Source organism: Haemorhous mexicanus, chromosome 16 (genome assembly GCF_027477595.1).
Source record: "Haemorhous mexicanus isolate bHaeMex1 chromosome 16, bHaeMex1.pri, whole genome shotgun sequence".
Lineage (NCBI taxonomy): Eukaryota > Metazoa > Chordata > Aves > Passeriformes > Fringillidae > Haemorhous > Haemorhous mexicanus.
In genome coordinates this window covers 12,075,930-12,090,040 of record NC_082356.1, presented here as the reverse complement: position 1 = coordinate 12,090,040, position 14,111 = coordinate 12,075,930, and the positions used below count along the sequence as shown (strand labels likewise).

At 52.6% G+C, this 14,111-nt stretch overlaps 1 protein-coding gene across 1 annotated transcript in view; it reads left to right on the top strand.

Annotated features, from left to right (window-relative positions):
- The first annotated feature begins 662 nt into the window (after nucleotides 1-662).
- The window catches only part of LOC132334955 (zinc finger protein 850-like), a 300,730-nt gene continuing 287,281 nt past the window's right edge, over nucleotides 663-14,111 (top strand). Inside the window, exon 1 of the mRNA XM_059861079.1 lies at nucleotides 663-1,291. Coding sequence (XP_059717062.1) covers nucleotides 663-1,291 — 629 coding nt within the window. The remainder of the gene's footprint in view (nucleotides 1,292-14,111) is intronic.

The following is a 14,111-nucleotide window of genomic DNA, read 5'->3' as shown; positions in this document are numbered from 1 at the left end:
TGAACAACAGAGTCAGCCTTCTCCCACAGGATTCCCAGAAGAGCAGTTTTCAGCTCCACTGGATCCCAGAGGCAGACCAGGCCCATCGACAACACCACTGGACCTCCAGAGGAGAACTCCACCCTTCTAGAAGATCCCTGCTCCAACAAAACCACATCTGTCACTGTGGGAGGACGGCAGCCACCATTTAACGGGAGTGCTACCAACACCCTGACCCACAGCGTGTCAGGTGGTATTCTGACTCTGTAAGTAGTTTTTTTGTACTATTGCATTTGTAATTTTAATTTTCCTCCTAAATAAATGTTTTTCCTATTCCCATAGCTTTTGATTGACAGCCCCTTATTTTAAAAATTATAATTCCAAGGGAGGGGGTTAACATTTTCCATTTCAAGGGAGGCTCCTGCCGTCCTTAGCAGACACCTGTCTTTTCAAACTGACACAATGCTCCAGGACACCCAGGCAGGTGAGGAGGAAGTCAGTGCCCCTTTCCTTCTCTCTCCTGCTCCATCTCCCAGCCCACCATGGCCCCTGGCTGAAGGACAACCCCGGTGCCCTTGCTGTCCTGCTGGGGCTGCACTGGGGGATCTCCTTTCCCTTCCCTCTGGCACAGAGGCAAATCCCATCCTCTCCTTGTCCTTCCTCCCCCAGGGAAGGAACTGAGGATGGAGACCAGGGAGGACAAATCCCCACAGCAGAACCTCGTGGAAGAGAAGCCCTACAAGTGCTTGGAGTGTGGGAAGAGCTTCTGGAAGAGCAGCAAATTGATCCACCACCAGATGATCCACACTGGGGAATGGGCCTTCGAGTGTGGAGAATGTGGGAAGGGCTTCAGCTGCAGATACAAGCTCATCACCCACCAACGCATCCACACTGGGGAGATGCCCTACGAGTGTCCCGAGTGTCAGAAGAGGTTTCACACCAGGTCCCATCTCCTCCAGCACCAGCAGGTCCACACGGATGAGAGGCCCTTCCGCTGCCCCGACTGCGGGAAGGGCTTCAAGCGTGGCTCCTACCTCCTCACCCACCAACTCATCCACACCGGTGAGAGGCCCTATGAGTGTTCTCAGTGTGGGAAGAGGTTTCACACCAGCTCCAGTCTCCTCCTGCATGAGCGGATCCACACAGATGAGAGGCCCTTCCGCTGCCCTGAGTGTGGGAAGGGCTTCAAGCAAAATGCCCACCTCATCACCCACCGGCGCATCCACACTGAGGAGAGGCCCTACGAGTGTCCCCGGTGTGGGAAGAGCTTCACCCAGAGCTCTGCCTTGACCAGACACCAACGGATGCACCGGTAAGGGAAGCCCTGCAAATGCCCCCACTGCAGTGCTCTTCATGCACTGCTCCAGCTTCATCCCCTATTGGAGGTCCCACGTTGGGAAGAGCCCAGGTTATCCGTGTTCCCCATGATCCATGCTGGAAAGACACCTGTACCTTTTCCTGCCCCTGCCAGTGACATGATGTGGGATTGAAGAACATGAGGGTCTGACTATGGCCGTGACATTACGTTCACTCTCACCTCAGGTCATTGCCAGGGACAGGAAAGGGACTCTCTCTCTCCCCGAGGAGAAGGGTGTCCTTTCCAGGCTGGAGGAAATACATGGGCAGGAAGAGCCAGCCGTTGATGTTGTAGTTTTCCCTGTAAATAGTTTTTCTTATTCCTTCTGTTATCATTATTGTTCCTGTTCTTGTTTGTTCTTCATCTTGTTTCTGTTGCCAATAAATTATTCTTATTCCAGCCTAGGATCTTTGCCTTTTGTGCTTTCCATGGGAGGTGGGAGGGCAGTGAGGGCAGCGTGGTTTTAGCGGGAGCAGGAAATTGGGAAACCCCATTCCTGAACCACAGCCCATGAAAACCGAGCATCCCAGCTGGTCCCAGCCCTGGTGGCCATGGCAACAGCCTTGGGAGCCGGTCCCTGGCTGGGGCTGTGGGAACCTCTTCCCTCTGGTGCCCAGGGACAGGAGTGGAGGGAACAGCTGCAGCTGAGTCGGGGCAGGCTTAGGTTGGATCTCAGGAAAAGGTTTTTCCCCAGAGGCTGCTGGGGCCCTGCCCAGGCTCTCCAGGGAAGGGTCCCAGCTCCAGGGCTCTCTGAGCTCCAGCAGCGTTTGGACAGTGCTGCCAGGCCCCGGCTGGCATTGTTGGGGTGTCCTGTGCAGGGCCAGCAGTTGGAATCGAGGATCCTGATGGGTCCCTCCCAACTCAGCCAGTTCTCTGATTCTGGGATCCCATGACGCTGGGGATGGGACTGCAAATGGTTGCCATGGAAACGGTCTCTGGCTGCTGGCCTGAGCTGATGTCCATGGCAACCACCCATGGCATGGGGTCTCCATGGAGCTGCCAAGGGACTGAGCATAGCAACAGGGGGCTGGTGATGTTTGCCATGGAAACTGACCATAGCAACAGAGGGCTGGTGATGGTTGCCATGGAAACTGAGCATAGCAACAGGGGACTGGTGATGGTTGCCATGGAAACTGACCATAGCAATGGATCCTGGTGATGGTTGCCTGCTAAGGCTCAGATTTGTCACAGGCCCTCAGTGGGGTTCCATGGGGATTTTCCAAGAGTCTCCAGGCTGTTCAAGAGCTGGAATGTCACAGGCAGAGGCAGAGGCTCCATGGAGACCTCCCAGGGCTTTCTGGGGATGGTAAAGAGCCGTGTGGTCACAGGCAGTCACAGCCATTCCATGGTGACATCCCAGGGGACCTTGGGCTGCAAAGGCACCGATCTGTCACAGGCACTCACGGGGGCTCCACGGTGACATCCCAGGAGTCCCCAAGCTGCCAAAGAGCCGCGATATACAAGGCACTCACAGGGGCTCCCATCATGGCAGAGTGGAAGCATCAGGAAACTTTTATTAGTCATGCCCCTGTTGGGTCATGAGGTGCAGAAAGGATCTCCAATATCCCCCACAGATTCCCCAAATGTCACCATTGAATCACTGTTCCATGCTTTCTTTTCTATGGAGAAGAACAATCCTTCTACTCCAGGTTTCCCTGTCTGAAGATTCCACCTCTGAAATTGTGTATATCCAAGGGCCGCTTCAAAGAAAAATCTGCCAGTACCGTCACGTCTGGCTGGCCTTGGCCTCTGCTGACTGTCCCTGCCACACTGGAGCTGTGTTCTTTCTTTCCCATGCGTATCTCTGGGACACTGTGGGGACCTCATGGAACCAAGGGGATCATTGTGGCACCACTGGAGCCCATAGCACCAAGGGGATCATTGTGGCACCACTGGAGCCCATGGAACCAAGGGGCCATGGTGACACAGTGGGGCTTCATGGAACCCAGAGACCATTCTGGCTCTGTGGGGCCTGATGGAACCTTGGAGACCATTGTGACCCTTCAAGGCTTTGTGTCACCAGGGGGGCATTATGGCACCTCAGGGCCTCCTGGAAACAAGGGACCATTGGGACACTGTGAGGCCCCATGGAACCCAGGGAACATGGAACAGGTCTGGCTGGCTTGGCCTCCCAGGGGCCACCTGACAGGTCTGGCTGATCTTGGGATGTCAAGGGCTGCCTCTCATCAGCTCCTGGAGCACTGGGGCTCCGTGCTTTCCTTGCCATGGAAAAGAACTGTCACTTTTTTCAGATGCTGTAAGAGATAGTCCAAAGTTTCCCTCATTTGCCTCACGACTGTTGCAAGGACAGAGACTGGGACCCTGAGTCCTGGCCTGGCTGAGGTGGATGCTCGCCAAGGGATTGTTTGCAGGTGTGTTTGCAGTGCCACCAAGGTATGCTGCTTTGAGCAGGGGGCTGGCAAAGGAGCGACTCACCCTATAAGCTTGCACCTGGTTCATGACAATAGCCCATGAATTTCCCTACCTCTTGGCCAAATGAACTTTCTGGGGTAACTTTGGTGGTCACCCATGGAAAATCCTTCATCTGCTTCAGGACCACCGTGACGGACAGAGATGGAAGCCCCCTCCCAAGGACTGAGACTGAGGCCCCTATAATCCTAACACAAGGGGAGGCTGGCCTGATCAACGTGAGATGTTTGCCCAGACGTGGTTGTTGGACCAAGAAAACAATTGCCCTCACTCACTGCTGAGAATATGACCTGTTCCCCCTTGATAGCTTCAATACACTTATTCTTCACTGTACCTGCTCTTCCTCAGAGATTTTAAGAGACTTTCATTGTCTTTTACCTGTTCCTCTCCTCGGCGGAGGACTGTAATAGCCCCCTGAGTTAACCAAGTCTTTGAGATTTTCTCACCGATGTGACAAGGCAGATCTATTGGCTGGTCCACAAGGACTGAATCTCTATGTCTGGTAGCTATAGCCCTTTCCCCTCTCTCTCTTTATCTCCTTTCTAAATCCTATCTCATTTGCTGTGGGCACTCAATAAAAGGTGCATTTGTTTTGATTAATACTGAAATCCCCTCTCCGTGTTGTTTTTTGCACTCTGAGATCAATTAATGAACCATCATGACCCTTGCTTGTACGAGAGAATCATGACATGGTGGGGCCTGGGAAACTCCTTCCCTGGCAAGGAAAAGAGAAGGGCTCTGGCGTGGCTCAGTGGCAAGGCAGGGCCATCACCTGCCACCCGTGCAACCTGCACATGGCCTGCAGATCCACACAGGGACCCAGCCGGCTTGGAAGCACCTGGGGTGCTCAGAGATAGAGGAGCTCATCAAGGTGCAGGAAGGGCGTGGGGGCAACACCTGAAGTGACCTGTTTGGAGGCCTGGGCCCATACCTGAGTGAGAACAGATCCATCAAGTCCATCTTGAGAACTGCCAAGTGGCTAAGTGCCCGCCAAGAGGCAGAGGGAATTTGTCAGCCAGCCGAGCAAATTGCATGGCACAAGCGGCTGTGCCCAGAGGATGAGGAGGCTTTGATGCAGTGCCTGCATAAAAAGAGGGAGGAGCTGGAGGAGCTGGAAGACAAAGCCCACACAGAGATGTTTAGAGCCATCTTCTCCTCCTTGGATGACACAGAAAGCCCCATGAGGTCCAAGTGCATCCTCAAGGATGCATCAAGCCTCACCCTGGAGCCAGCTGCAGGCCCCTCTGTCTTGCACAGCACTTGCAGTGTGACTGATGATGCCAGAGGAGAGACACAAATGTCCTCAGAACTTGTGTCTCTTGACCAATTGCTGGCTGAGCTGTGCCTGTTTCAGAGAACTTGTTGTCTTGCAATGCTTTTGCCAAGGACTTGGCAGGAGAGAGAAAAAACCGCAGAGATTGCATCTTGACCTGTTGGCAGGCCTGTGCCCTGTCTCTGGTGGCTCACCATCCCCTGTCTTTCTAGACGAGCTCCTGGAAGTGTGGGAGGGAGAAGAGTTCCAAAACAGAGCAGTGGCAGGAGAGAGTGACAGCGAGCCAGAGAGCCTGTTGTCTCTCCCTCTGCAAGACGAGGAAGCAGAACCACTGGCTTTTCCTTCAGACAGCAATCCCTGCAACGAGCAGCCCAGCGAGCCCCTCCCCAGGGCCTTACTCAAAGACCCAAATGTGTCTGTGGGTTGTGCCTTGCCTGCTGACCCTGCGGAAGAGGCAGAAGAAGCAGGCCTGGAGGCTGGCCGTGCCCAGGCTGCCCCTCCCCAGGAAAAGCCCTGTTGGCATGAGCCCCTGGCAGGAGCTTGCCTGGTGCCTGCCCAGCCCCTGGCACGCAGCGTTCCTGCCTGCCCAGCTGGCAGCGCAGCCGTCCCGCAGCCCCCGGCCCCACGGCCATGGCGCTCCATGGCCAAGAGGGCCCGGCGGGCTCTGTGCCGCCTTTTCTCCTTCAGCTGCCTCAGGGGGCAGCCAGAGCAGTGAGCCCGGGGCCAGCACCAGGACCATGCCCAAAGACGCCGGCTCACCCTGAGGATGCCCAGCTCCCAGGGGCAGCGGCCGGTCCCAGAGCTAAGGGCAGCAGGGACAGACCAACCCTGGGCACACACCGATGGATGGGTGGGTGGTGGCCAAGGCAGGGTGATAAGGACCAATCTGACACTGCTGGAGACAAGCGTCCTGGACTGTTCTTTGTTTGATCCCTTCCCCACCCCAACCCAGCCCTTCCTTTCCCCCCCACACTCCTGCACCCCCATTCTTTCCCACCCCACTGCACCCTCACTTTCCCCCCCTCTTTCCTTCTCACTCTCCTATTTCCTATCTGGTTCAACCTCTCTACCCCACATTTATTGTTAAATCAAATCCCTGTTGTTGATGCTGGTAGATGATCTCCTTGGCACCTTAATTCACAGAAGGGGATCTCTCACTTATCATATCTTAATGGGGGCACACTTCTGCACACAGCACTCGAGCTGTGACCACATCAGTGCCCAGCACAGAGGGACAATCAGAGCCCTGGTCCTGCTGGCCACACTATTGCTGACACAGAACACCAGGATGCCCTTGGAATATTCCTGAGCACAATTCCACTCTCCCTCACTCCCCTATGAAATTATGAATGGACATTTTCCTTGGCCCTCCTTTGTTATTAAAATTTTTTTAAAAACACACTTTCTATAGCCTTTCACAGTAGCCACCAGATTAAGTTCAAACGGAGCTTTTGCCTTCCTGATGATCTTTCTACTACAGGAGGTCAGGGCCGAGGGCTGGGACCCATGGTGGGCTGGGTGGAAAAAGCCCTTTGGCACTTTGGCACAGGGTTCCTTGGGGATGTTTAGGGGAGGAACACAAGGTGGGGCAAGAGAAAGCTGCAGAACATTGAGAGAGGAACAAGAGTAAGCAAAGTTGAGGGGTAAGGCAGTAAAAAGGCCTTTGTGCCCAGGAGCATCAGCATGGAAACCGCCAGGCCTCTGGGAGAAAGGGCGGCCATGCCCACCAGGCCTTTGTGACCCACGGTGACATCGTGCCCAGAGGTCATTGTGACCCGGGTGCATGTCATGACCCTTGAGGCTATAAATACCCTGCAGTGGCCACTCCCAGGAGAGCAGCTCTCTGAGGAGGCAGCAGCTTCTCTGAGGGCAGCAGCTCCCCTGGGTGGTTGTGGCCAGTGTTCCCCAGAGCACTCCCACAGTGCTGAAGAAGGAGGAGGTGAATGCCCACGGCCAGCCCCGTGAGGGGCAGCCACTGCTGTACCGGCGGCAACAGGTGAGGGACAGGGATGGAGGGACAGCCTGCAGTGGGACTTGGGGGAAGCCCTGAGGCAGAGACAGCCAGGCGTGGCACCAGGCCATGCTCTGCAGAGGGGACAGCTCTGGGATGGCCCAGGCCCAGCAATGGCCCAGAGGCAGCGAGCCCAGCTGGGAACCCGGCCCAGCCTGGCTGCTGTGGCCAGCACCTGCCTTGGGGCCAGGCCTGGGCTTACTGGGGGACACCGTGCCCACAGAGCCAGCTCCATCTCGTGCCTCCTCCTGCTCCCCACATGTGATCCAAAGGCAGCCACAGGTGGCACCTCAGTTCACCTGGACGACCATCACACCCATCCCTGGGGACAGACCCACTCTGTTCCCCAAACCCATCCTGTCACGGAGCCCCACCTGGTCCTGCACATGCAGGGGCAGCCAGGAGTGCAGGCACTCAGTGCCCCACAGCAGTGTCACAGGGCCACAGAGGTTGTCTGTGTCAGACATGCCACCTCTCCACGGCCCTAAGGTGACAGTGGCACCTCCAGGCCAGCTCAGTGGTCAAGTATCCAGAGTGTCCACTGACAGTGCCAAGCTGCCCCCTCTGCCTGCAGCACCTGCAGCAGCAGCCTCTGGATCCTCTGCCAGAAGCACAGCCCATGCTGTGGGCCCCACAGCCAGGGGCCAGCCAGAGCGTGTGCGCCCTTCTCCATGGGGCACTCTGGCTGCAGGCAGAGCCCAGGGAACGCCTTCCCTGGGGAGCAGAACAGAAGGGCTCTGGCAGGGGTCAGTGGCAAGGCAGGGCCACCGCCTGCCCCCCGTGACACCTGCACGCGGCGTGCCGCTCTGCACTGGGGCCCAGCCAGCCTGGGAGCACCTGGGGCACTCTGCGAAAGAAGGGGTCCTTGAGGTGCAGGAGGGGCATGGTGGCCACACCTACAAAGACCTTTTTGGAGGCCTGGGCCCACACCTGTCAGAAGACGGGTCCATCGTGTCCACCGGCACTTACAAACAGTCAAGCACCCACCAAGAGGTGGATGCGGAGCCCCAGGAGCTGCCCAGTGCTTCCAGCTCAACCAAAGGCTCCACAAAAGAGGCAGCAAAGTGCTCTGAGCTCCCATCCCCTGCCCATTTGGCAGAGCAGAGCTCTGTCTCTGGAAACTCGCTGCCCTGGGACTCTCCTGTAAAGGGGCTGGAGGAAAAGCAAGAGCAGGAAGAGCTCCCAGAAGCACAGGCTGCAGGAAAGTGGGACAGCGACCTGCAGAGTGTGTGGCTTGCCCTGTTCTCGAAGGAGAATGAGGACAAGGCAGAAGCTTGTGCCCAGGCTGGAGATCCCTGGGATGAGGGCCACAGAAAGCTCTTCCTCACATCAGAGCCTGAGGAAAGCTCAGGCTTCTCAGCTTCTCCTTTCTCTGGAGACCCCTGTGAAGAAAGTCAAATTCGTTGGCCAGCCAAGCATGCTGCACTTCACAAGCAGCTGTGCATGGGGCCTGAGGATTTAGTACAACTTATGAGCAAGAAGAGAGAGGAGATGGAGAAGCTGGAAGAAGAGAAAATGTATGCAGAGCTCTTTGGAGACATCTTCTCCTCCATGAGCAGTGAACAAAACCCCATAACGTCCAGCTACAACCTCAGGGATCCATCAAGTGCCACTCTGGAACCAGCTACAGACCCCTTGGTGCCACTCAGCTCTTGCTCTGTGACCGAAGAGGCCACAGGAGAGGCACAAAACTGCTCAGAGCTTGTGTCTCCTGAGCTGTTGGCAGACTTGTGCTCTGACTCTGAGGACTCACCATGCCTGGAAACTCTGCTGAACGAGCTCATGGAGGAGGTGGAGCAAGACGAAGCGGTGGGACAGAGGGACACAGAGATAGAGAGCCCGTGGTCACTTCCACCGCAAGATGAAGAGTTAGAGCCAGTGCCTACTCCTCCAGACAGCGACCTCAGCGACCAGGAGCACAGCGAGCCTCTCCCCTCCGCACTGCCAGAAGACCCAAATGTGTCTGTGGGTTGTGCCTTGCCTGCTGACCCTGCAGAAGAGGCAGAAGAAGCAGGCCTGGAGGCTGGCCGTGCCCAGGCCGCCACTCCCCAGGAAAAGCCCTGTTGGCATGAGCCCCTGGCAGGAGCTTGCCCGGTGCCTGCCCAGCCCCTGGAACGCAGCGTTCCTGCCTGCCCGGCTGGCAGCGCAGCCGTCCCGCAGCCCCCGGCCCCACGGCCATGGCGCTCCATGGCCAAGAGGGCCCGGCGGGCTCTGTGCCGCCTTTTCTCCTTCAGCTGCCTCAGGGGGCAGCCAGAGCAGTGAGCCCGGGGCCAGCACCAGGACCATGCCCAAAGATGCCGGCTCACCCTGAGGACGCCCAGCTCCCAGGGGCAGCGGCCGGTCCCAGAGCTAAGGGCAGCAGGGACAGACCAACCCTGGGCACACCGATGGATGGGTGGGTGGTGGCCAAGGCAACCACTTGCCAAAGGTAGGTCCTGCTGCTGGCCCCAGCCCCTCAGCCCCAAGCCAACAGCAAGGCAGCCTGGTCAGAGAGGGGCAGCTGATAAAGGATGGCAGTGCTGCCTTGTGCGCTCCACAGAAGCTGACTTCAGGCCTGGCTGCATTGTGGGGGTGCATTCCCACCCTGCCCCCAAGGGAGGGGGTGTTCAGGAGCTGAGAAATGCTCCTTGGGCCTCAGCATTGCAGGTAAATGAAGGCAAAACCATTCTCCTTTCACAGGGCAACTAGGAAAGTGCCTCCCTGGGTGCCCTTAAAATAGAGCGGAGAAAGGTGTGGCTGGATGGATGGCCTGGGGTCCTCAGCTCCACAAGAACCACCAGGACTCTAGTGCAGAGAGGCACAGGATGAGGAGGGACCAGTGGGACACTGCTGGAGACAAGAGTCCTAGACTGTCCACTGTTTGATCTCTTCCCCAATACACTCACCCTCACTTTTCCACCTCTTCCCTTCTCACTCTCCTGTTTCCGATCTGTTTCAATTTCTCTACCCCACATTTATTGTTAAATAAAATCCCTGGTTTTGACTTTGGTAGATGATCTCCTTGGCACCTTAATTCAAGCAGAGGCATCTCTCCATAATCACATCTTCAATGCTGGTGCAGAGTGGAAGAGTCTGGACTTTAGGCTGAACCTGGAGCCAAGCCTGACCCAGTGCGTGGATTTATATTTTGTGCTGCATGTCATGACAGATTTTAGTTCCTTAGGCAAATGCCCACACCTAAAAAATTCCCTCTTGGAGCCTTTTTCAAAGCCATTTGGAAGACAGCTGGAGATAGAATTGTCTTTAGAGGTCATATGGCAACCCCCAAATGTAAGAGGATCTGCTCTTCCTGTGCTCTACTCTCCTCATGAGGCAGTTTTTCCTGGAGGTGCAGAGCTGCATTTTTGGTGCCGGTGACTCCTGCCAATTCTCCTCCAGAAGATGGCAGGAGGCTGGATTTGCTCTGCAATGTCTTTTGGCACTGACAGCAAGCTGGGGATGTTATTTACAGAGGTTTGTTGTGACAGTGCAGGGAGGGCCAAGGGACATTTGCCTGTAGCAAAATTTAAGACTCTGCTGTGTTTTATTTATGGTGTGTTTCCAGGTGCTGGGCACAGAAATAATTTGCTTAATAAATAATACAAATAAACAGACATCCAACGCCTTGTGCTTGCAGCCCAGACTGACACACACAGAGCCACAGCCTGCCAGGGAGCTGGAGGCTTTGGAGCAGTTCTGCTTTCATGGAATCCTTCAGGTTGGAAAAGACCTTCAAGATCATTTGGTCCAATTTTTGACTGAATACCACCACATCCACCAAACCAAGTGCAATGCCTACTCATTTTTGGGCACCAGAGGGATGATATCTCCACCATTTCCCTGGGCAGTCCATTCCAATACTTAACCATCCTTTCAGTGAAGAAATTTTTCATAATGTCCAACCTGGACCTGCTCTGTCACAGCTTGAGGCCCTTTCCCCTAGAGCTATTCTTTCCTGGGAGAAGAAACCAACGCTCACTTACTCAGCCTCCTTTCAGTGGTTGTAGAGAGCAATAAGGTCTCCCCTGAGCCTCATTTTCTCCTTTTTAAGGTCTTCCTCAAGCCATTACTGTAATCATTGACCAAGGGCTGGACAATTCCTTTTGCAGCTGTTTTCCTCTCTTTCCAGAGCCCCATCAAGTGTCCCAGGGGACAGTGAAAAGCACGTAACCCCTAGTGCTGGATGATGTGATTTCAGTATCTTTAGGCATCAGAGTTAACCTTGGGAAAATTATCCCAGGCACTAAAATCTGGGAATTTTAATTTATGTTGCCAAGCATTGGAACAGACTTCCCAGAGAAGTGGTGGAGTCACCATCCCTGGAAGTGTTCAAAGGGGTGTGGATGAGGACAGGGTTTAATGGTCTTGACAGTTGGACTGGATGAACTTTGAGCACTTTCTCAAACTTTGCAATTCTGTAATTCCATGATTTGGGTGATCTCCCAGGTCCCTCACCCCAGCTGTAGAAGTGATGTGTGGAGTCACTACGTTGGCCTGGTCTTTGGTTCCTGGACCTTTTTTAGGTGTTTCAAAGTGTCTAATGGGGTATAGGAGGGAATGTGGCTCGTCTTGGCTCCCTGTCCTGTTGACCAGCAATATGTAAATGCATAGATTGGTTGACTAAAGTTTCAATAAATTCAGTGCCAAGGCAGCGGAATCACACTCAGGCTGTAGAGAACTGGATGATCATGAAGGTTTTTTCTAACCTAGCCCATTCTGTGATTTATTTCATCCTTAACCAGAGGTGAACTTTGTTGGGTGATTCACACTCTAAACTCTATTCAGTTTGTTGATTGGATTGTCTTTAATTGATGATAATTAAATTAAGATGAATAAATTACAGACACTCCAAATTATGCAGATGAATCCCAGTCTTCTCCTGTACCTCAGTTTCTCCACAGGAAGAATTTAATTAATTTTTATCTTGTAAGGCTAAATAGAAATATTCAACACTGGAGAAAATGAGTTCAATATTCCTCTGTTATGTCTTCATGGATTGAAATGACTGGTTGGGAGAGACACCAGGTCTGGCTAAGATTAGACAGATAAAAAACATATTGAAGGCATTTCTTCCTCCTCATATGCACATTCTTGGTGGAGTTCCAGAGCAGAGTTTTTATTCCCTTCTATCCCCTCAGAGAGAGCAAATTTTCTCCATCCAGAAGGATGAAGAAAGTAATTTCAAGAGCAGAGTGACAGTGGTAAATGGATAATAAAAGTTTTTACATTAACTGTTCCAGCTATGGCTGGGGTGAAATCATTCCAGGAGACAGCAGGAACAGCACAAGGTAATTTGTATTCTTCAGGAGTGCATGTCCTGGGACACCCAAACCCAAAACACGTGTTAACACCAGGACAGGGAGACTTTAAATGCTGCTGTTTAAAGTCTTTAAAGTTTAAAGGAGGGTTGGATAGAAAAAGGAGACAGAGGGTGCTGAGCAATTCATAGGAAAATGAAGAATAGTAGAGAGAAAGTAGGAGACTGGATAAACAGGAAAAAAGAGAGTTTTAAATTTTTTTTTTACATTTGGTGTCTACTCTGCAGCTTTTCTTCTTCTGTTTGAGGTAAATATTTAAAGTTCTAAAAAATGGAGGAATATTCAGTGAAGCCACTGGATTTTATATCCAAAATTCCACATCCACTGGCTCTGGAGGAAGATTTTGCTGACCCAGTTCAGATGAACCCTTTACATAAAACTTGAGAATAATTTAGATTGGATATCCTCTTTTGAAGTAACCAGTCCAAAAACCTGTTCCAAATAGAGCCAAGCAGTTCAGGTCACACAATTTCCAGTCAAAATTTTAGTATCTCCAAGAGCTGGGATCCATCTTCTCTTAAGGGATCCTTCCCTTAGGGAGTTTCATCCAATAACAGGATTTTCCTTCACCATGAGTACAGGCACATCTTCTACTCCCAGCTTCCCCTTGTAAATCCTTGTATATCCATCTTACCCAACCTTCGTGGTTGACTCAGTGTCTTTTTTGAACTGGAGAACCCAAAAAGGGACAAATTATCTTCATTTTTCTTTCTTTCCTTAGGCAGCAGGAGGTCAGTAACGTGCCTTAGCCTTTCCAGGTTTAATCCCATTCCCTGAGTCATGGTTGTGACAGGAGAAAATGTGACCAATTCCTGGTGTCTTCCCTGCCCTTCTGGCCTTTCTCTGTGTCATGGGTTGGCACTGGTGCAATGCCAGTGCACCCATGAAAATATATTTTTCTCAAATGGCTGCTGTGAGATGTGACCAGAAAGAGAGCAGAGCAGGCTCAAGCTTAGAAATAAAGGAAAAAACTTTATTAACCTCTGTCGGATTCAAGGTGACTCCCGTGGCAGGGAGGAATGATGAGGAGGACTCCATGATATCAGACGGCTAATTAATTACTTTATTATACTATAATATTCTGTACTATATTACACTATATTACAGTACATCTAAACTGAAACTGCACAAGCACTCAACTCCACCAAATCTCCTGACTGTCTCATGACCAACAGCTTTCAGAGATTGGTCACGAAAACAAAACACACCAGAATCCAATCAAGCAAATTCCTTCAGGTGAACAATTTTCCACAATGCATTCCACTTGTGCACAAACACAGGTGCAGCAAATGAGGTAAGAATTGTTTTGATCATTCTCTTCTCTGCTTCTCTCACTGCTTCTCTCAGGTTCAGAGAATGTGAATCCCACAAACCTACACTATAATAAAAGAAACACACAAAATTCAAAACGAAACTTTCCAAAACATTCCTCCTCCCCTCACTCAATTTCCACCAAAGCACAGTGAGACCAAACCTTGGATTCTCAGTCAAGTTACCACCTCTCAGGTAATCAATTCTCAGTTCATCAAGGGAGAGAGGAGTCTCTCTTGTACCGTAGTCTTCCACAGGAAGCACAGTTGAAACCTCTTATGTTTCCATGTCACACATGGCACTGCCCAGAGAAAATCTGCCATTGTGACCTCCTCCTTCCATGCTCTCACCACTGTCCATGGACTAAAACTGCTTATAGGGTTCCTTTAAAGGATGCTTTGCCAAGTACCAAAGAATGACATTTTTTCTCATTTTGGGACAACAGTCCCCCCC